Below are 24,092 nucleotides of genomic sequence, written 5' to 3'. Positions count from 1 at the left end.
GTGCGGGGGAGCTCGGGCGGGGGGAGGCACGGCCGTCTTGGCTGCGGAGCTGGTGGCGGCGGAGGCGCCCGCGTAGCTGGTGGCGGCAGGCGTGGAGGTGGCGGGTTTCGCCCCTGCTCGATGTGAGGCGGAGCGCGGCCCAGGCAAGCGGCGTGCGAGGGGCGCGGGGCCTCCGCGCCGCAGGCGGGAGGTGAGTGACCGTGCGAGCGCTCCGCCCCAGCGGGACGGACGGACCGGGCAGCCCGGGGTGCCCGACCCCTGCGGCGCCTCCATCCCTCAGCTCGGGCGCGGGAGGGAAGAGCGGAAGCACTTAGAGCCATTTTGTACGAGGCCCCGGAGCCTGGCCTGGCAGCGCGGCTGGGATCCTCCCCCGGCCTTGGGCTGCCGCCGCGCCCCCGGGAGCCGCGTTTGGTGCTTCCCTGTGGGAGAGGAGCGAGGGCGGCGGGGCGGGCACTGCCTGGGCCGGGGGGCGGCCGCAGCAGCTGGGTCTGTCAAACACCTGCGGCTGCGGCCCTCGGAGGGGGGTGGGACTCCCGCGGTTGTTGCTGAGGCGAGTGTGAGGGCTGAGCAGTTACGGGGCTGCTGTGAAGATTTTCTTTCTAAACGTCAGAGGGCTCCTTAGTACGAGGGAGACAAGGAGATACTGGAGGGGGTCCAGGGGAGGGCTACAGATACGATTTGGGGTCTGCAATGTTTCTGTTGCGAGGAGAGACTGCGTGAGCTGGGCCTGTTTACTCTATGGAAGAGAAGACTAAGAGGGGTTCTCATCAATACATACAAATATCCTAAAGGCGGGTGCTGTCTTAAAGTGAAAGGTGCCAGACTCTTCAGTGGTGCCCAGCGGCAGGACGAGGGTCAGTGGCCATAAACTAAGACACGGGAAGTTTCACCTCATGAGGAAGAACTTCTTTGCATTGAGGGCGGAAGAACAGGCTGCCGTGGTGGTGCATTCCCCCTGAACTCCCTTCCAGGCTGCAGTGTGAGCTGAGAAATTTTTGAGCAATCTCAGGCACACTCATTCGGGACAGCTGCCCAGGCAGGTCACGGAATCTCCCTCTGGAGACATCCGGAACCACCTGGACACGTTCCTGTGTCATCTGCTCTAGGTGACCCTGCCTTGTTAGGGACAGGGCCTTCCAGCCCTAGCGATTGTGTAAATTATATGTTTGTATATATGTACACACGTACGTGCTTTGGGAGCTGGGAGCCCATACTGGGGTTTCCCCGTGGAACTCTTTCTAGGTATCATTAAAATAACTCTCAGTTTGTGTATAACAAGTAAAACCTCATACCTGATTCAATTACTTTTTGTTCATTGAGGTTTTTAAAAAAGTTTTTAAATCCTGTGTTTTATAAACGTTGTAGGAAAAGCTGTGTGGGCTTCTATCAGAGTTATTAAAATTAAAATGTACTTTCCTTGTTTCACATTTTTTCTAATTGAAACTGCCATAGAAGCCTAAAACATTGAGTTTTTCTGAAAATTCATTAACTGCCTGTTATTCTAAGTATGGAGTATGGTTTTGTGTTGCTTGTTGCCAGGAGCAGACATGCAGGAGTGGTGTGTGGCAGCCACTGTTTCTGCAAAATCATGCAAGTGCTTAGTTAGGACAGTACAGTTAAGCTGTTCATAATATAAATCACAAATACAATTGTGTTAATTCCAGTCAGTTATGTAGGAATGTTGTTTACATTGACTCTTTATTGTAGAAAGTGACTCTTCATCATGTTCTTGCAAGATATTTCTGATATGGGTAGGAGAGAGATGATTTCTTCTAGAGGTGAGCCGAGTGAGAAGATGTGCAGTGCTTGAGAAGTTACTGTATTATGTTAAAATAATGAACATTTCAGTGACAGTTGTGTCTGTAGCATCCAGATTCACCTGTTTGTTGACAGAAAACTAAGGAAAATCACCGTGACTGTTGCTGCAGCCGGCCTGGCGCTGCTGCTGTTTCTGAGAAACACGGAGCACAACGACAGCAGTATTCAGCAGTAGTAAATGCTCAAGCTTCTGCTGAGTTACTGCAGGTTCCCAAAAAGCTGTTGCAGGGCAGTAGCAAGGTGAAATTTATATGTGTGGAAAGAGCATTAAGTGTTTATCTGTAGATATTATCAACCTAACTTTTCCAGAATAACCTATGGAATATTTTTAGCTAGTGTGTTTTTTATCATAGCAAGTAATAATAGGTGGCAGTAAGGAGTAACTTCTGTAATGCAGTGGCCCATAACTTCAGTCTTTCGTGCTCTTATCTGAAAGCAAGAGGTGGTTTTGTAAACAGTGATGTGCTGGATGTAGAGTTAGAGTAGCCTAGTCTGGTGCTGGAATTTTGTATAAGGTCTGGAGATGCAGGGTTTGACTACCATTGCATTGGAGCATCGACCTTTGATTTCTTGTACTCTTGATTGTGACAGCAATTGTATGTTTATAATTGCCATATGCTGCAGCAGGGGTTACAAGCCAGATCTTTGGGGGAAATTCACGTTTTTTGGTACTTGTGTGCTTCTGTACTTTTTTGGGGAACACACACATAATGATGTGTGCACCATTTAATCAGTGTTAGGTGTAGTTGTGTGAGACATTTGAAAAGCATGTTTCTCTCTGTCAGGAACTTAACACTAGCTGAGATCTTCAAGATTACTTCCAAACTCCAAAGGAGTTAAAAGCTCTAAAAATCTTTGGAAAAATTACAGTGAGGGGGAAGGTAGGCAGCTTAAATACAGGGGTCACAAGCATTCCCTGTGTAATCTCAGGTTACTCTAAATGATTGAATTAGGCACTGGCAATTTGTATCAGCAGCCTCTTATGCTTGTATTTTCTATTTGAGGTATGTTTTTGGTAAAACAGTTTCAAATAAGGAGCTGCATGCAGAAGTTGAAGCAAAATACTTGAATAACTTCGTGTTAGCAGGGGGAAGGGGGTGGGAGTGAAGGGCACTTCTTAGTTTAGGGAAGCACTTAGTGTGTTACTAAGCCTAGCGACAGGAAGCTGCCATTCATCAGTGAGATGCTTCTACTGAATGTTTTCTTTCTGTGGGTTCTAATGTCAGTATTTATTCTAGGAAGGGAGAGTGAGTGTTGGTTGTTTTGTTTGTTGTTAACCAGGCCCTTGTTTGGTAGCGTGCTGTGTAGTTGTCAGCAGTCTCACTTAGTGCGGGTTGAAAACTCTGCTTCATTGGAATGTGTTTGCTTGTCTTACTGACCAACAGTTTTAGGGTTTGGAAAAGTTAAATTGGTTCATTGAGTATCATTGTGGAAATACTAAGATAATCCATAAAAATCATTGAGAAAATAGAATATCTACTCTTTAAGAGCATTGTTTCTTTAAAGCTCAGTGTTCACAGCTAAGGAGTTGACGCATCCTTTCCCTGGTACATGTGCAGTAGCTTTACAAGCTTGTCAACTCTTAGTATTATATGCAATTTTTCCACTGGAAAGCATATTGCAAAGATGCATGCCACCAGCAAACCCTGCATTTATTGTTACTTGAATGCCTGTAAGATTTAGGAACTCAGTATTTCTTACATAATCATAGTTGTAGAAAATACTGTGCATTACTCTTTAGAGATAAGGAAGCATGTCCTGTAACTCAGAGCAGTGCGAATATTTAACCTCGCGAAATGCAGCCCCCTTGTGCTCTGTGTGCGCCAGAGGAATTCAGTTTGATGGCCTATCTAAGCTAGTTTGCATTCTACTTTTCTTGAGACTATTCACACGGGTTTTAAAATAACCGTACTTCCCATTTGTTTGAATCTTAAGAGAATAAGTACTTGTAAGAACATGTTGTAATGTTCACAAATTATTCTCTTTTATTCCAAAGAGGAGGAGCAGTAGTATAAATTGCTTTCCTCAGACCCTGATTATCCTTTACCTTGTAAAATACGTTTTGTAGATGTAGATGCATACTAAATGTCAGTTTGATACCAAGTTGGGTGGTTTTGATTAGTTAAATTGGAAGGATTGATTACTGATTGGCTTTTTAGATAGAAATAGAAAGTTTGAGGTAACTTTTAGAAAAAAATGCAGCTGACTATATCTAGATTACCGGAGCAAACATGTCATAGTGTTATTTTGTACTCTGGTGCTGCCTTGTGCGGAACCAATATTTCAGTGGTGTAATATTGCAAACTAAAACAATTAAGGCTATAAGTTTCTGACTTGTTCAGTGTTCTGTTTACACTAAATAAAACTCCTCTTTTTCCTCTCCCTTCAGAGTTCACAATGACGAATGAAGAACCTCTCCCAAAGAAGGTATGTGTAAAATTACTTGTGACTTCACCCTTCCAGGTAATCAGGACAGCTTGATAAGTTATGCTTTTCTTTTTGCTTCATAGGTTCGCCTTAGTGAAGCAGATTTTAAGGTTTTACCTAGAGATGAGCTTATCCTAAGGTAATGTAAAAAGTCTTTTTTTTCCATCTCAACATTTTTGTGAACTTTCTGTGGAAGATGTGTGAATTTACTCTTTCGTTGTCTTTCAGCATCCTTGTTCTGAAAAACAGTTTTATTTGTTTCATAATGTATCTCTTCTGTAAAGTTCTCCTCTTGCCTCAAATATTTGTAGTTTGGAAGGGAACACTTCTTCCCAAGAGGCAAAATCCTTAATAGTATTTTGTAGAACATGAGTACGAGTATTTTTTTTCTTCACTCCTAACGATAGAAGATATGATTGCTTGCATTCCTTGATAGATAGCAAGCTATTTTAAACATCAGAAAAATGTCAACTCTTTACTTCTCCAGTACTTTTTTACGCTTTCTCAGTCCTTGCACTTTTCTTCTCAGCATGTTCAGATATTAACACAAAAATGTTAAAATGAAGCTTTCATTGCCTAGAACTTTGATAAGAAAGAACCTGGCTGTCTTTTTAACTTTTTAGAAGGCTTAAGTGTCACGACAGGAACAATTATGGGGAATTCTGTTGAACATACCATCTGTTTAAAGAAACCACCCCAGGCCACTTGTCTCTGTATGCCTGAATTTCCTGATTTGTAAGCCAGGAGCTATCCAAACCAGTCTTCTGTGAGGTGTCTGTTTATCTGCTGAAGTAGTGGTAAGCATTAGTTCTTGGCTTCTTGTACACGGAGTTATTAGTGTTATTAGGGTCTCAAGGTAAATTTTGCTGTTTTATAGAACAAAGACTAAATTGTATGGAAACAAGGGCTAACATATGCAACACTTAGTGTACATGGTGATCAGCTACTCTCCCTTCTGGGTAAACTGTCCTGCCAGCTCCTTTTGGGGTGACAGTTGTTTTTCCAGGGAGTAAACGGTCTGGCTCCATATGTTTAAAACTAGTTTCTGTCTGCTTCTGAGTATCCAGTCTTTTGGGTTGTAAAGAAAAATGTATTTAAACAGTTAGAAAAATTGCTTCTTTCATAAATGGTTTTGGCCCTGTGATCCTTTTTATAGAAAACTCCTAAGTCTCCAAACCTGTGCCCTTAACTTGCTGCAATAAAATTAATGTGAAAGTACCAAAGCATAGATTGTGTGCCACTTGCTTTCTGACTGGTAGTGTGAAAACAAGAACAGGCTGTCAGTTGTAGTCAGTTTGTAACTTGCAATCATTAGTTGCTACATAGAAGAGATGCGTTTCCAGCACATATTCAGGAGAGAATGTGATGGAATGCCCGCAAGGAGGTAAAGTATGTTAGCAGCTCACCTGTGTTGATGAAGAGGCAGAAGGGAATTTGCTAATTAAAGCTATGTTGCTATTGAATCATCTTCTTAGTGTGTAGAAAAACTAATATGCTCTCAAAAAGGGCACTTGATGGATTTAATGAATATAACTGTTCAATATACTCATGTCAGTTTTTTAATGTAAAATTAGGTTCTTTCTTTCTAGACTTGCTGTTTAGTAGGCCATTTCAGTTTTACTTCTGGGAGATTGAAGTCTCCTGAATTAACATAGAATTTTTAATGGTCAAATGGTGAAACTCCTTAGATCAGAGAGATCAGTTTAAGGGTTAAGTATGAATACTACTGCTCTCTTTTACAGAGCTTTGAGAGTTTGTTCATGCTGTTGCCATGCTCAGCTGAAGAGATGTAAAATTTTGTTGTTGCTTGAAGGAAGAGATCTCGTGATTTCATTTCCTTTTCCCAGTGATGTGGTCTTGCTTGCTGTTACAGATCTCTGATTCTCTGATGCTTTTTTAGACCCTTCAGTGTACTGTTGGAATTCACTAAATGGTCCAAATTACCTATAGGTAGATTTCATAGTTTCAATTCAAGTAGTGGTATAGGTTAGAGAGTTAAAATGGAGCACTTGTGATGAGTCTAGCATAAAATACATGTCAGGGAGAGAAGGTAATGGGGAGGAGGGAGCAGACACCTCCTATAGTGGTAAGCTATCAGATGAATTTTCTTTATAATGTGCAGTTGTACCATCATGAGGAACACACGTAGTTAGGTGCAGAGTACTACTTAAAAATCCCAAAAATACTGTGATGTGAACTTTTTCATAAAGCATTTCATGCTAAACTTCACAGCAGACTTTATTTGCTACTGATTTGATGGTTTGTATAAAATGCAGTGCTGTTTTTAGGTGATGTTTGACTGCGGATGAATTTCCTAAATAACGTGTTTTCAGAGAGTTGTTAAGCTGTTTGGCTTATTGATGGTGGATGTAATCAGAGAGTGGTCTTACCCTGAATGAGCTGATACAGCTGCTTAACCTAGACTGCCATTTCTAGTGTTATGATACACTTCTGCTTGTCCTGTTCACTTGGTAACATACTTAATGTTGTATTTGTATTGCACTTTGGTACAGAATTTTGTTTGAATTGCTTTGCTATGAGAGTAAGATGCATATAGGGTACTTTACAAAGATAACAAAAATAAGTAGTGTTTGATCCTAATGTTTGTCTAAAATACTGATTTTTAAGATGTTTTAAGTGTTGTAATACACAACTACCATTTTGTTCCTCTGAGATGCAAAGCAAATTTAACTATTTCCACAATTAAAAGCTCCTTTTTTAAAACTGGAATTGTCTTTTGTGCAATTGTGTAATTCCTTCTTAACATTTTCTGATTATGGTATCAGTGTGTGCTCTGAAAGTTTAGGAATGACATGCCTTGATTTAATAAACAGAGCTTCAGAAATGTTTTTTCTTTTTATATCTGTGACAGGTGGAAACAATATGAAGCATATGTGCAAGCTCTGGAGGGCAAGTACACAGACCTTAATTGTAAGTTAGCTGGGTTTCAAAATGGTGCATGTTATCAGAATGTATAAAATAATATGTGTGCTTTCTAGAAGTAAGATATAATAATCTGTTATGTCCGCTACTTGTTAGGAAAACAGCCCTTGTTTTTTCTACTGCAAGTTTTCAGCCTCTCCCAGCTTTCTTACCAACTTTTCCAGTTGCAAATTTCTCCCACCATGTAAAAAGTCTTTATTTTGCATCTATAGGACACAGACTGCTGGGCAGGGGGAAGCTTCAAAGCATAACCCCATAAATAGGTGTACTTTCAGAACTTGACCATTAGAAAAAGAAACTCTGTCTACTGAAATACTCCAGCAATGTCTGTGTCTTTATTAGTCTTACAGGATTATAAGGCTGGGAGGAGAAACAGTGTTTAGGGGTAAATGTCTAAAATGAGTCCCCAAGAATTGTTTGATCTGATTAGGCAAATTTGATTGTCATTCTTACATGATAGTTAAAACTTGGTCTTTTGGAAGATAATGTGGGGAAAACATCCTACTCTGAAATGATAAAATATGAATACCTTCTGGGAGTGACTGAACACCCAGTCCTAAGTCACTTTTAAAAGTTGTATTGCCAGTTAGGGATGGTATCTTTCGTGTTTTCCACTCACCTTTTCAGTCTAAATACTTAGAGCTGTAGTACCACTGAGTTTGAAGGGCATTTTTCTGTCAGTCCAGATGGATGTCCTCTTTTTTGCTGTTGTTACCTCCTTTTTCTACTGCTGTCTCATAATATTTTGTAGAGAATAAAATAGAGCTCATGGAAACTGGTGGTTCCATTCACATCTCAAACTGTCTAAACATAGATAAATAAGTTGTTTCAACATTCCTGGTTTCTTGATTTTAAAACAATTCATTAACATTGACTACTATGGCCTGTACTATCTGCAAGGATTTATTTAGAAATCATTGTCCTGAGGCAATTTGATGCTCAGGTTATATTTACAACTGATTATTCTCCAGAAATTAGGAAAAAATGAAAATTTAAATTTTTCAAGTTTTTAATTGTGTTACATATGGCAAGTAGTAGAGTGAATGTACACAGTTGGTATTGAGCTGCCTGCATGTTTTTGTTTGAGTAATTTGGAAATGTGCTGCATTCTCTTGTATTTCATATATAATTTTTCATAAATGTCCGTGGATCAGAATTCTAGTTGGAACAGAATATTCTTGAATGTCTTACTGTTTGCTCCTGGAGTGTTGAGGCCAGTTTGAGGATTGCCCATAAACAGCAGTGTTTTACAGACTGCAGATTGATTTTTGCAGCACAAAGTTATTTCCTATACAGACATGGAAACATCTTGAAAGTTTTAGTAAGTCTTAAAGGAGGACCAGGAATATGGCTTTAAAGCCAGCTGTTGTTAAGCTTTCCCAATACTTAATGACATTTTGTTTTTTGTTTATGCTAGTTATAAACATGCCTGCAAAAAGTGTAACTGTTTATGAAATTGGTTTTTAGATTCTTTTAGCTGTCTTTTTAAAACTTCCTATGAGAGGGTACTATAAAACTTGCTTTCTCTGTTGTTGCTTGTGTTAGCTAATGATGTGACGGGGCTGAGAGAATCTGAAGAGAAGTTGAAACAGCAACAGCAAGAGTCTGCCCGAAGAGAAAATATTCTGGTGATGAGGCTGGCAACTAAGGAACAGGAGATGCAAGAGTGTACTGTAAGTATTCAGAAAGGATAAATGTATTCAAGCTGTTGTAGCAACATCAGCTGTTGAGCCAGTACCTACGAGCTGTGCAATGTTTTTTGTGTATCTACACCATCACATTTTCTGTGTTTAAAGGCACAGCAGGGTAGTTTAATTGAATGAGTAAAGATCACTTCTTAAAAGTTTGGGGTTTTTTTTAATACTAGTTATTGCTATTGATTTTCAGCAGCAGTTGTGATTGAAGCTTGGTTTGCTTCAAACCAAGCTAATTCTTGCATGTGCCATGCTTACTCTTTTCTAGCATTTATCTGCAGAGCCTATCTACAAAAATCTTACTTCTGAGTATCATTAGAGTCAGGAACAAATGAAAACATAAGGATATGATTGTGTTTGTTTGGTTTCATTTAGGAGGTTTTAGGCTGACACATTGCCTTTGGCTAACAGTGTAAGGCTATTTGTAAGCCTCTGCCTTCTTGGCTGGATAGATGAAGTTGCTACTGACTTGTTTAAAGTTCTTTTGCAATTTGGCAGGTCTGCTTAATTTCTGCTGTTCTGAATATGTATTTTGTTGATCTTTGTTTCTTGCTTCTTCATTTCTGGCCATTTTCTGTGTCTTTTACATCTGTGTTTAGTTTTGGTTTCTTGGAAACTATCTCATATTGGATTGCTTTCTTAACATAATTTTCATTCTGCTTGAATCTGGCAGCTTCTGAGAGGAATGTAAAAAGCTTATTGCTAGTTTTAGTAATATACTCTTTAGAGCTTCTCTTATGAAAAGTACAAGCTCTGTGCAAAACTAATAACTAGTGTTGTAGTTTTCCTAAGTTTTCCTTTCTTTTTTGCCTGAAGTTTTTCAGAGCAGTCAGGTATAGTAGTGTGACTGAACTCTGTACACAGTATTTTCACTGTTGTTAAGACCGTAAGATCACTTTGGTTCACGGTGTTATAAACAAGGAAGAAATAAAGGGGATTAAGCTTACTTTGCAGTGGCAAAAAATGAAGCCCAGAATCATTGAGGTTGGAAGAGCCTGGCAGTTTCTAGTCCAGCCTGCCTGTTCACAGCAGGTCAGTCAGGCCTGGTTACTCAGGACTGCACACTATTTTAAGCATCTCGTGAAATGGAGAGAAATGCAAAAGTCTTTGACCTGTGCCAGTGTTGAACCACTGATGCAGCAGAATGTGTGTTCTTATGTTTAAGTGGAACTTCGTGTGTTTCAGCTTGTGCCCATCACCTTCTGTGCTTTCAGTGGGCACTGTTGGCTTTGCTTTCTTTACTCCCCATCAGGTATTTATGCACATTGGTAGCATCTCCAGATTGAGCAGCCCTAGCACTCTCAGCCTCTGCTTGTGTGTCACATGCTCCAACCCCTTAATCAGCCTCACAGCCCTTCATTGGCCTCACCCTGGTATGTCTGTGTTGCCCTTGTACTGGGGTGTCCAGATCTGGACCCAGTACCCCAGATCTCTCACCAGTGTCAAGTGAGAGGAAGGATCACCCCCCTCAGCCTGTTGGCAGCACTCTGCTAATGCAGCCCAGGGTGCCAGTGAAGATCTGTTCTGGTACAGGACTGCAATGCTTCCCCAGCTGTAAGGCTACTGTATTGGTCCTGCTTCACTTGTGCAGTTGTACTGATAAATTCTGCTATGTGGAACAGCAGTAATAATAGGTTTTTTTCTTTTGAGCTTCTTAGCATATAGCTAAAACAGTAAATACTAAAAATAAATAAAAAGAAATACAAGTTTTTCACCAAAACCAAATTTGTGTGTGCTGTATTTGCCTTTGTTCCTTCCTTGAAGTTATAAACTTTAAGTATTTAATGCTTTGAATTTGGCTATCATGAATGATTTGAATATCATGAAGACCACAGGGATTTTGGCTGCACTTTGTTAGATGTTTATAGCTGCATAATCGTTCCAGAACATCTGTTTAGAAGAACTTCTGGAGAGCTTTTATTTACAGTTTACTTTTAAAAAGAAAAAAAGGGTGGGTAACAACCTACCAAAAAGAAATAAAAAACAGACACGTGCCCACACCCTCGGGTGGTTTATATTTCTCCTGCTCTTGACTCAAGAATAACACTGAGGATGTAATCTCCACAGCACATGGTGGTGGGAAGATGCATCCTTGAAGAAGAGGTGTAAAATGGGTACCCTGGAGGTGTATAATGGAGACGTGGTCACGTTTAGGTATTTTCAAGTTTAAAAATGCACATAGTTTCAGGAAGGTCTGAAGGACTGCTTTCCTTCATAATACTAGAGAGTATTTTTTCCACTACAGTAACAGTAGAAAAATGTCATGTTGGATAAGATGCAAAGCTACAGGTTGCTAAATCATTTAATAAGCTAATAATCATGTGATGTTACTTGACATGCCTGATTTTAATCTATAAAATAAATTTTCCATACCTTTATTATAGTTAACAATTCTTTTATAATCCAAAAATACACCATTAACATTTATATTAACATTTAATGTTAGTGGTAAAATATACCATAACATTTATATGTAAGTCTTCAGTGTTTCCTGTCACATTGTAATTAGAAAGACTGAGCTGTTATGGTGTCTAGTTTCTTGAAAATCTGCAGATGTGGTTTTGGGACATTTTATTTTTACAGACTTACCACATTCAAATTTTAATGGTTAAAAACTTAATACCATACCATGTTCAACTGCTAGTAGTTGGCAAAGACTGAGTTTTCTGGTCACTTGTGTAGAACACCTTGCTTACTGAAGTACACCAGCTCTGTTTTAAAGCAGAGTGTGATGAGCTCTATTTTGGTGTTATAATTTTCACCCTTTTAAAAAATAGTAGCTTTTTAGTGTGTTTTCAGCTTATGAAAGTCACCAGTTGTCATCTTAAAGTGTAGGTGTGCATGTCAGAGTAGCAGAATCATTGCACTTATTCTGTGTCAGTGCTGTTTTTGAAGAAAGAAAATGGGAGGGGGTTGCATAGCTCCATTCTCTAATGCTCTGTGCTGAGTCTGGCAGGAGAATATATAGATTTCTTCAGAGCCAGCAGCTTAGTAAAAGTCTGTGGCAGGTGCTGCAAAGTTACTCTGTGGTTTTAGAGTCACTAAGGGCTACTTTGAAGTACAGGTGTTTCACATCCTGTGTGCCCTGCTGTCAGCAGCAGCCTCGAGCTGCCTTCCCCCAGCAGGAACAGCCCTCTAGAAGAGGTTGCTGCTCTTTGGCAGTAGTATTGGCTGTGGTTTCTACATAAAGCTTTATTTCTGGCACAAGTGGTGGTCAGGTTAATGCCACTTCAGGGAAAGGCCTTAACCTCTTTCCAGGCTACTGTACAGTCACTGAGAGTCAGTGGGTAGACATTTGGAAATACTTGCTGCTCAAATATACTTTTCATGGAACAGATAACGATGAGTGGAACTCTCTGTGGATGCAAATTGGACTGTAGCACTAGGTAGTCATCACTCCTGTGGTTTACATTACAGCTCTGTTTTTTCTCTTCTTAGTTGTGTGCTTTATTCCTTCCTTATAAGAAGGATATACAGTTGATCTGACTTTGGTTGCTTATGCTTTCTCTCAGGCACCTGTGATCTGTTTTGTAAATTTGTTATGTTAGAGTGTCTGTTTTTTATAGCTATCTTTGGATGATTTCAGCTGAAAGCATGCAACTGTTTCCAAGAATGTGAGAACTAGGGGGATTGAAAATGTTATTGTCTGTCTTTAACAAAATAATAAAAATCCATATGAACAAAACCTCACACAGCCCTATACATAGACTGCTTTCAGTGCTCTCCTGCCTTGGGTTGGAACAGAGAGAAAGCTGTAATGCTTAATGTAAAGCAAGATTTTTATTATCTTTGTGAAAATTACCTCTACTTGTCCATCTGTTAGGCTTTTGAAAAATACCAGCTGGTGTGTGCTTTCATGTTTGGGAACATGAAGAGTCTGTAGGCATTTCAGGTGTTAAAGTGGGCATTCCCTGGGGTCTAGCATTGAACATGACTATTCCTGTATGTACAGCTATAGCTTGAGGTTGGGCCTGACTGTAGGCAAACTCTCCTGCTCCCTAACCCTTGCCACCTGGAATATCAGTGGGAGGTGACTCATACCAGAAAGTGATTAGAGGGAGCAAGAATGTGAGGTTTGGACTGGCTAAGCAGGAAGACAAACGTTGGGAGCAGGTCATACTTGGGAGGAGGAGGTTGTTAGGTCTTCATGGATGAAGAGCCTGACAGATGAGAACTCTGGAGTTAACAACTGGAGAAAACACTTGTGGAGGAATTGAGAAAATTTAAGTTGGAAAAAGTGGAGGGAAAGAATGGTCTTTGAGGTTTGGGGAGGGAATGAGCAAGGATTGTTAAGCTTAAGTAAGTTTTTTTTACATGACTGCTTTAGAAATGATGATTGAGCTGAAGTCCTGTGCAGGTGCCATCTGCTGGGCTCAGGAGTGTGAGCTGGAGAGACCCCCATGAGATTGTTAAGTAACTGGCATTGCACAGCATTGGCTGGGTCCTCTGGAGTGTTTAAGTGCATTTCTGGTGTGAGGAGCAGCAGCACCAATTCTGTGTGCTAGTGATCCAGGCAATCTATTACAGTTTTTAGATTTATGTGTAAGAGGGAGGATTCTGGGCCTTGGTAAAACCAGAAATGTGGCCTTTCTCCCCCCCCCCCCCAGGTAGTGATGTCTCTTTAAAAATGGATTGGGAACAATGTTGCTGTATCATGATTATATATCTGAAATATGTTGCCAGTGAAGTTGTCCATTTTACTGTCTACTAGCTCTAGCCATCACAAAGAATTGACAGGTTGTTGAAATACTTCAGTAGCAGAAGAATCAAATAATTGCGTGGATAGGAAATATAAATCAATAACAATGAATAAAATTTACCTTTATTCAGTGAGCAGTATATTTGCATTCAGTAAGGCAAAGGCCCGAGAGGTAAAATGCCATCCAAGAAATGTTAGCATAACCTTTATCTGGATTTTCCTGTTTCTAGGTGCATTACCCACGTTGCATGTGGATTCTTTATTTCCTTAAAATATTTATATGCAGTGCTTTATTCCCTTTATATTTCTTTCTGCATATATAGAATTTTGTCTGTTTAAAATTTAAAGTATGATGATTTCAATTTTAAGTAGCCAAGTATTTTTATTTTTATAATAACAAATTAATGTGTCCAAGGAAAGACTTCTGTTATTCCACCTTTGAAACCACTTGAAATAAAATCCAGGAAATTTTACTACTTAACAATACATAAATTAAAACATGTTACACTCAATTTAGAAGTGACTGAGGTTGCTACTGCACACTGAATGTATGTAGGACTTGTGTACTTCCTCTTCACCACTGCTGTGTAAAGACCCCATGAGAGTAGCTGCCTGTACAGGAACATGGTTGAGCTGTCAGTGCTGCTGCCTGTGCTGTGTGTCCGAAGGGAAGGAGAGAGTGCAGGGAGACTCTTCCCCTTTAGGGTTTTGTCAGTTAAACTCTCTTGCTCTCAAGTCTGCAGGACTGCCTGCATGGGAAGCAAACCATCTGGCTTTCAATGAATGCCTTTTAACAGTGTGTGGTTCTGTTCACCTCTTGCTTATGAAGAAATGTGTGTGATACAGGGGGCATCATAAATTGAATTTAGGAATCAACACATTCTGTGCAGGCTTATGCAGTATTGGTGATTAGCAGGGTTCCAAATGTGTACATTTCATACAATTTTAGATATGTCTGTTGTGATGGGATTAAAATTGAAGAAACTTTTAAAGTTAATCCTATTTATTTACATTTGTTTTGAACAATAAATACTATATTTAAAAGGAAACCTCTCAGTTACTACTTCTGAAATGTTGACTATTGCTAGTGTTTCAAACATATAAAATTGCAACTCCTTTGGCTTAGTTTTTTGCAAAGAGAATAAAATCCAACCAAAATCTGTTTTAATTGCTGTTAATATTTCTAAATTTTTGTTTTAGAGATACTCAATCTTGCATCATAAGTGACTACTGCAGTTGCAAAATCCCTTAGGTTCTAAAAAGCTTTTTTTATTTGCTTGTAAATATTTCTTGTCGATTTCTGCTGTAATGTTCCTTAGTAACTTCCACTGAACTTAAGTGGGAATTGACTGTCTGTTTTAAGCAGGTAATTCTTTCCATATGCTCTTTGTTCCCCAGAAGGAGTGCAGGGAGATAGAAAAGAAAGGGAGCATTCTAATGTTCCGGATATTGCTCTGACAAATGTAAATTGACATGTAGAAAATAATCTTGGGACCTGGAGGGGAGTCTGCCATGCAAGGTAAAGCATGGCAGGTGCTTAGGATGGGGCCTTGGGTGAGCAGGCCCATGGACAAGGGTGCAAGGTGTGCACAAGTGGTTGTTATCCTGTGGTTTTCGGGTTACAGCGTGAGAGAGGGCAAGCTACCTTAATGTGAACTTCGGAGTAACTATTGGTATTGAAAGGACTCATAATTTTTATTTAATATTGTATGAATAACAGTCTTTTTTTCTTATTTTATGCAGAATCAGATTCAGTACCTCAAGCAAGTCCAGCAGCCTAGTGTTGCCCAACTGCGATCAACAATGGTAGACCCAGCCATCAACTTGTTTTTCCTAAAAATGAAAGGTGAACTGGAACAGACTAAAGACAAACTGGAACAAGCCCAAAATGAACTGAGTGCCTGGAAATTTACGCCTGATAGGTAAACAAAACAAATACTCCCCAGTCAAGACTTCCCTGACAGTCCCACTACGAGAATGCTATGGTGGGACAGCCAAGTACTCGTTTCCACACCAAGACTCAGACGTTTTGAGGCAAAAGCCACATTCTTATACTGTCCAGCTTGTAATGCTTAATGTAAAACTTACCAGATGAACCTTGTGTTTCAGCTTTTTTCTCCCCTTTGCTTCAGAGGCCTGACAACGTCGGACTATTCTGAAGAAATGGCCATCTTCGAAAAAATCTTTTCTAGAACATGTAGACATTTGCAAAATTGTTCTATTTGAAGAAAATAGAGGGAGAAACAGAAGTCTTAAGTCTGTGGCACACTGTGTCTACAGACAGTTTGGAGGAGAGAGAACCTAGAGATTATAAATCATGAATTGAACATGTAAAATTCCCAAAAAATGTAGAAGTGGAATATGCTTCGCTCATAACCTTGAGCCTAGTGACTTAGAGACACTGTAAGTCAGTTTTGCCAATAAGACTGTGGACTTCCTGCTTGTTCACTGAACTGCTGGGTCAAAACTCGATGAGGTGAATTTTGCATTAAAGAGTTTATTTGCTAACCAGTTTTGAATAGCCACAAGAGTGCTATTTGATATCACTACAGTGGTAGTGTACACATTTGACTGTTTAGCCTTTGGGCACTCTAGCACTTGATGCAGCCTTAAGTCACTGTTTCTAAATAATGAACTGTTTTCTGGATGGTTGGTAATACTGTGGACGCCTCAAAATTAGGACTGTACAAAACTGTACGTTCCATCTAAATGCAGCTTTAAAATTGTTTGAAGCAATATATATTTGATCACAACTAGCATGTATAAGAAAAACTGGTTGTGATTAGAATTTCACTGCATGTTTTCATGCAGAAATGAGACTTTTTTGATCTTCATTCTAAGAACTGATCTCAAATGCTTAATACAGAAGGCACATGATGGCAACTGTCTTCAGTGTTGGTGGGGTGCTTTTATTCCGTTGTACACCTGGGGTTTTTTGTATTGTGCTTCTCTATAAAATGTGCCTTGAAATAGTTGTAATACATAGTTCAAGGAACACTTCTGGTTTTACTGTTGTATCGTGAAACTCCTGGGATGAACGAGAATTGAACAGGTTGTTATTTCTGCATTGTCTCGTTCGCTGAAAACAAAGTCAGTATTTTAACAAACCAAAAAACCTTAAATGCATGCATTTTCTTTGGTGGATTCAGTGAAGGAGGTTTTGCTACTCTGCTGATGCCTCTGTTCTGTCCTTCCAAGTTACTTGTAAGAGTAGCAATCTGGGACAGTTGGGAGTGCATGTCTAAGGTCTGTAAAGCAAAATGTAGATCTGGTGTAGCATTTGTGTTTGTTTCTTCCCATAGCAAAGAGAGTTCTATTTAGTAATCTGAGGTGTTGATTTTTCAAAACAGTTGGGCAGCGTTTTATGACTCAGTTTAAAAATTAGTTTTTAAATTAAAGAGCCATTCAGCTGTCACAGAAGGTGATGTATTCTAACAGTTTTGCTGACTTTTATTAAGATTCCATTACATAATTTTGACTTGGAAGTATCTTTAACTGTTTGTGCTTCAGATGATTAATATGGGATAAAAGACTAGTATACTTATGCAGGTTTTTTTTTTTTTTGCATGAGTAATGACTTAACACCAAAAGAAAAATCCACAGAAAAACTTTACCTTTTAAAAAGTTATATATCTGGAATGATTTTGCTATAGCAGTATCTATGCATAATTTTATTGATCTAGCATCAAAACAGAGGTAAGACTTACATTAATAAAATGTTAATGTGTTACCAAGACATTTGTAAAGCTCACTGCAGTGTGTTGAAAGAGGCATGCCATGCAGATTGTTTGTTTCTAACTTGGAATTCAGAAATTTATTTAATACATGTAGGTACAGGTTGGTTGTTTTCCAAAGTCTTCAGGCTCTGAATGCGTGAGTACCACTGAGGAGAGACAAGTAACTTGCCTTTCAAACCCAAGTGTCAAAAGAAAATGCTGTTTCTTTAGCTACAGCATCCCCTAATTTGCATAATATAATTTTAAGTCAGTGGTGTGAATGTGCATAATTCATACATGCAGTGGCAGGGATATAGAAAGTTAGTTATTTCCTGGTAAATATTTGAGGCTTTGTTAACTGGGTTAAGATTTTACTGGTTTTATTTCTTGAAAGGTGAAGAAATTGGCTGATGTAAAATATTTGTAGGGTTTTTTTCATTCTCTTTGCATCTTGGGCCTCCTCCCCCAATTGTTTTAATTGTCCATTTTTGTACACGACTACTCATTTCATGGCATCTGGCCTAGTTTTTGAAAGAAGCAATGGCCCTATTCAGATCTTAAACTGGTGTTCTCCAGGTGGTTAACACATTAACTGCAGCCCTAAGCAGAGCTAGCTCTGGACCTTAATGTAGGTAAAGCTGTGCAGCATAAACATTGCTGATGTCTGGAGGGGGGAAATAAAAGACATGTAATCAAAGGAATGGCTATGCTAAGCCATTTTAACCGTCATTAAGCAGAGTATAAGCTTGGAATAAAAATTAGTTGAAATGCCATTTTGCAGTAAGTGTAGTACAACAAACTTTAGTCTTCTGAAATTTAACCATTTATATTCTTACAGGTTTTGTTGCATGTATGTTCAAGAGGATTTGTGAAAACAATGCTGAACTTAGTTTTACAGTTCATATGAATTATTTTAATATTTACTGTATTTAATTTTCTTGAATGTGCTGTCTTTTTTGTAAATTGCAAGGGTTATTCTCTACTAGCTCAGAACATCTGGAAAAATTTTGATGAGAAGAAATAGCATTATAGGTAACTATGCAAATTTCTATACAGGTAATAAATATTTAACATTTTGGCAGGAATTAACCTGAAGATATTAATGGGATTCTAAAATTGTCCCAATTCTGAGGTAACTGGTACTTGCTGATTCTGCCGTTGATGTTGGTTTGTGAAGAGAAAAGCATTCAATGACAAGCATTGTAAACTTTTTCTATTTGTAGTGATGGTGAATACATTAACAGGAATTTGCAAATGGCTAAAAATCATGTCTGCCTAATAACTTTTGGGATCTGTCACATTGGTTATCTCCAAAGTGGTCCTGCTTTGCACAGAATGAACATCTCTAAGGAAACTTGCATCTTAAATGTGCGACTTGGACTGTATTAGGTCGGCACAATTTAAACTTCAAGGACCTGGCATTGGACATCACATCAAGAAAGAAAACAGGCTGCTGCCTTTAGCAGATTTTCAGGCCTCCAGGACTTTACACAGCCAGATTCCTTCTGGAGCAGCCCATCTGAAAGATTTGGGAAAGTCAGTTGAAAAATGTTGAATGGGGCAGAGTTGGCAGAGAAATTAAAAGTTGTTTAAGGCTTGAGTGCTCAGAAGGTAGCTGATAAGGAATTGCTGTTTTAAATTATTGTACTTTGGTTGCAGGAGAGAACTGTGGCTGTGATTGTAGCAGAAATTTGCTCTTCTACTTTTTTAATCCTCAGGTTTTTTTCAGTATTTGTCACTTGTTTAAAAGCCTACAAAAAATTAAATGACCTTCTTGGTCTTGAAGAGTAATACAAGTCTTGCTATTGAATTCACAATAAAACTGTTCAAGTTTGGGGTTTTGCCAGAGCTTACACCTCTGTAGAAAAGAAGACAGCTTCATTATGGTGCTGACCCTATTAAAAGGAGAATTGTTTGGGGATGCTATCCTGTCTTGGCAGACTGAGAGTCCTAAAGGACTTTAATTTCTTTCTTTCATGGAGTCAGCTGTATTGCCTATATATTAATTTGCATACTACTTCCTATAATGCTTTACAATGAGATTTTTATAATGAAGATTAAAGATGTGTAACATTACCAATTTAGTAAAGAAAATCTTGTCAGTTTCTACCTGTTTCATGTTTCTTTCAGAAACTGTGTCCTAATGATCATTACTTACGTTCTGAAATCTGTCAATTTAAAGAAAGTAGATAGATAATATACCCCTTCCTTGATGTCCTTACAATGTCCAGATACATTTTCATTCTTCTTCACCATACAAGATGTACTTATGACCATAGAAATCATGAAGCAGACTCTGCATGACTGTCAAACACAAGTTGAGTTGCAAAATGGACATCTCATTTTTTAAACAAGAGTACCTGGACAGCATTTAAATGAATGTTTAAACCTATTAAAGAAAAACGGTTGTCAGTATGAAAAATGAACATGAGATTGATTATTTCCCCCAAGCAACTTCTCTTCACCCAAATTCAGTTATTAAATTTCATTACTACAACAAATGGGCAGTGATTTTGCTTATAATTTGCTTGTTTGTATGCAGTCCTTGATTTTTTTGAATTGAGAAACACATCTTTAATCAAGTATTTAACTACATTAAGAATTGGCACATGCAAGATTGTGCATACTGATAATCCAGATGTTGGTATTTAAAAAGTGCAATATGCTTATTCATATTTTCAGTAATAAAATTTGCCTTCCACTTTGTGGGACAGCGACAGAAGATCACCTGGCATTGGAACAGCACGTGGTAACTATAGGGAGACTTTCTGCTATGACAATTATGTTGAGGCACAATGTTCCTTGAATTGTGACATGCAGAAATTGCATCTCCTTTTTGTCTTTATTCGTGATTGAGGAAGATAACTGAAGGTTTTATATTCATTTTGTGATAGATGGCTCTTTCCTTTGCAGCCAAACAGGGAAAAAGTTAATGGCGAAGTGTCGAATGCTTATCCAGGAGAATCAAGAGCTTGGAAGGCAGCTGTCCCAAGGACGTATTGCACAGCTTGAGGCAGAATTGGCTTTACAGAAGAAATATAGTGAGGAACTTAAAAGCAGTCAGGATGGTAAGGGATTTTTTTAACAAAAATAGAAAAGTTGCCTTGCACTTCTGCAAGTTTAATTCTGTGATGATATAGATAATACAAAATCACCTTTGCCAGAATGAAAGGGCAATATTGAGTAAAATATGTAATAGTAAGTATTAATTGGTAGTCTTAGTTAAACAAAATCCTTAAATTTGGGGGAACTCATGGCATTCACAGCTCCAATAATGCAGTGCTTGCAATAGAGATTTTTATACTGTAAATCTTGCTATTTAATAGGGAATGTTTAGATTGCACACATTACTGGTGAATTGGCAAGATGAGAGCTGTTAACATATAGCCTAGGCATGCACTGAGAGCAGAAAGCTTCTTGTTAACTCTGACTCATTTGGAATTTTTTAAAAAATTCAACTTTTCAACAATGCTTAAGAATATGAAAAACTGATTTTTTTCCCTTTGGAAACTTAGGTGAATGAAAATGTCTCATTGTGTTTATAATCTAAATTTTGCAACACCATAAGCCTAAATTGAAATGATCTAAAAACTCTGACCTCTTGCACAATTTAAATGGAGGGGAAAATGCAGGTTTAAAAGTCTTTCTTCAGTCTCAAATTCTTTGTCGTGTCAGTGGCTCTTCATAGAATGTTAGATTAGGTGTTCTGAATATAACCTATATGGGTAGTCCTGGGGTTATAACCTATAGATCACATAGATCTGAATATCTTTTTGTTTGTTTTGCATCTGAAGATTGTAAGATGCCAGAAAGTTGGTATGGCATCCCATCTGAGATGCATTTTTAGGAGTAGATCATATTCCCCAATCATGTTTTCATCTCTTTGAGAAAGCAGCAGTATAAAATAACTAGAACTCTTAAAGAAATGATTGTATAGTATCGTTTTGTGGGAATAGTAACTACTGTTTTGATAATGCACTTCAACAAAATTTACCAAGTACATAATTAAAGCAAGTGTAGATGTTCTTTAAAGACTGCTGCTTTTGAATGTAGTAATTTCCAGCATTGAGTTGCTTCTTCCCCATATATGAATGAAGATGATGTTACTCCTGCAATAAGAGTTCTCCTAATGATTGTTTTCTGTAGCAGCAAGAACATTTAAAAAAAAAATTACAATATTAAGCAGTTTGCATTTTTTTTCTCTGGCATACTGATGCTGCAGTTGAACTGAAGACTGAATCAGTGTTTCTTACACTGTTTTGTGGTCAAATTTGTTTTGTTCCAGAATGCAATACTAATTGTAAAAACCTTTTTCTGATACATAAATATTAAAACGCTATGAAATTAGTTAACCCTCTGTTGGTAAGAAGGTATTTTTGTGTTCTCTCTTGAACAATTTCAAGGATTAAACACAGTAAGAATTGAAACTTCCTTGAAACAGGATGAAAAACTACTACTTTTGGCTATTGAATAGGGTTTTGCAGTAACTCAGATTTGCTATGTATGGATATGGTTCATGGTCACTTTTACAGTATTTCTGCCAGGGATTTATACTTGAGTAAAAGTAGACACAATAGGATCTACTTGCACAATATTAATTACTGCAATTGAGCTTTTTCCCGAATATCTTCCTTTCTTGCTCAGAAGCTAAATTTTTCTCATATATTTTCAATAGCAGTTTAGAAAATGGGTAGATACCACATTTTCTCCTTCAGAGGCAGAGTATCAAAACCAGTGCATACCTGATGGCTGAGACAATAGTTCATTGAAAAATTTCAGCATAAAATGTTGAGTTACGGGATTTTAATTTCTTGTCTGAGATTTAAACCATATATGGGCTATTAAGTGTTTGCAACCAATGTGTTTTCTTTACATAGAATTGAATGACTTCATCATCCAGCTTGATGAGGAGGTGGAAGGTATGCAGAGTACCATTCTAGTTCTTCAGCAGCAGTTGAAGGAGACGCGGCAGCAGTTGGCTCAGTACCAGCAGCAGCAGGCGCAGGCCCCCAACCCAGGTACCAGCAGGACTCCATCCTCCGAGCCCGCGGAGCAGGGAGAGGTGGCGGGCAAAGACTGCAGCCGCCTGGCAAACGGACCAAGCAATGGCAGCTCCTCCCACCAGCGGACGTCTGCGCCTGCATTTTATAGGGAGGGTAGCGGCACGGAAGATGACTTCCCGGCTTCTCCAGGGAATGGTAATAAGCTATCCAACCACTCTGAAGATAGAACTGGTAGAGGAAGTGGTAGCTACATAAACCAGCTCAGTACTGGGTATGAAAGTGTAGACTCTCCCACTGGCAGTGAAAACTCTCTCACTCACCACTCAAATGACACAGACTCCAATCATGATCCTCAAGAGGAGAAAACAGTGAGCATGAAAGGTAACAGAACTGTGGGTTCTCGTCATGTCCAGAATGGTTTGGACTCCAGTGTAAATGTGCAGGGTTCAGTTTTGTAACATTTTTCTGCAAAATTTTTATACAGTGTCATTGAAATTGGGAGAGGATACTGTCCAGAAGCCGTTTAAATTAGTGCATACTTGTCACAATTTTGCCTTTTTGTGGGTTTCTTTTTGCTTCAATACCTCTGCCACTTTGGAAATTTTAACAGTTAATTACGTTGAATGTTGCTAAAAGGATGTTTGTGTAGCTCAAGTTATTTTTATATGAGTTAATGTGAAGTTGAAATGGAAATTATTTCCATAAAGTATAACATAAATGATGTCTGTACAAATCTGTGTATATCTAGAACCTGTGCTGTGTAAGGGCATTCTTACTCATACTGTTATACTTAACACCACCTTCAAGATTTGTCATAATAGCTGTGGGTTTGACTGCCAAGTTTGCCCAGTACAGTAGTTTTATCACTAAAAAGATGGACTTACTGAAGGAGTCCTGTAGTAGTTTCAGTGTTAATTACAGTTTTTCCCACCATACATCTGTGCATTTTCTCCTTAGGTGACCGAATGTTTATGAATTGTGTGCATAGTTACTCAGTTTTTAAGAACTGTTGTATCCTGTTGATGCATATTGCTCTGTGACTCCAATATTATCTTACCTGTACTGACCAAACCTAAATAAAAACTTTTAATAATGTAATTTCTTCATTGTTCTGCATTGGCTTATGTGGCTTATTTGTATGTGGTGTATTGATAGTCCTTGCTTTTGAGTTGAGTTTGTATCTGTGTCAATCCTCTCTGGTACAGCATATGCCCAGTACATGAAGGTGTAGGTGTGTGCTAGTACTAATTTCAAGACAGCCTGATAGTGCTTGTTCCAAAGGTTTTGTCCTGACTGGCAGAAAAAGGGTGGGGATGGGGGGGAGGTGGGAAGGAGAAATTAATAAAGTAAGCTTTAGAGTTTGAACCCGGTTTTATTAACGAGTAAAGAAAAACCCAAAAAACAAGCCAGACTCAAAAGCTTGAAGTACGTAACAGGTAAATGCACAAATTAAACTAAAAAGCATAAGGAATTAGCAATTCAGCCTTTTGAACTGGTTAACTTCGTTTTTAAATGCCTGCCTGAGGAAACTGATTTCTTAACAGGTGCAGAGAGTGAAAGAATTCCCTTTAATTAAATATACTTTTATTGCTCAGTAGCAATGAGCTGTGACTTTCAGAACCTGGGTTTCTGGTATTTATTTTTGATCTGCTAGTTTAGTGTTGGTAGCACATGAGCAAGAAGATGAAAGAGCACTGTTCAAGGTAAGACAAAAGTACTTAGTAGTGTATTTGAGGGTGGACTAAAGAGTTTCCAGTTTCAACATTTTTCTACCTGTGAGTCTTGTAATTAC

General features: G+C 38.7%; 1 protein-coding gene across 1 annotated transcript; it reads left to right on the top strand.

The window, feature by feature from the left end:
• Positions 1-23,398, top strand: WTAP (WT1 associated protein). Its single transcript, XM_059467324.1, has 8 exons — positions 1-190; positions 4,208-4,245; positions 4,329-4,384; positions 7,118-7,176; positions 8,734-8,861; positions 15,325-15,503; positions 20,211-20,365; positions 22,175-23,398. Exons 2-8 carry the CDS (start codon positions 4,216-4,218, stop codon positions 22,756-22,758), a joined length of 1,191 nt encoding a protein of 396 aa, XP_059323307.1. The 5' UTR covers positions 1-190; positions 4,208-4,215; the 3' UTR covers positions 22,759-23,398.
• The last annotated feature ends 694 nt before the right edge of the window (positions 23,399-24,092 follow it).

This window comes from Ammospiza nelsoni, chromosome 3, assembly GCF_027579445.1.
Source record: "Ammospiza nelsoni isolate bAmmNel1 chromosome 3, bAmmNel1.pri, whole genome shotgun sequence".
Taxonomy (NCBI): domain Eukaryota; kingdom Metazoa; phylum Chordata; class Aves; order Passeriformes; family Passerellidae; genus Ammospiza; species Ammospiza nelsoni.
The sequence above is the reverse complement of the archived record's forward strand: the minus strand, read 5'-3'. Positions and strand labels throughout refer to the sequence as shown.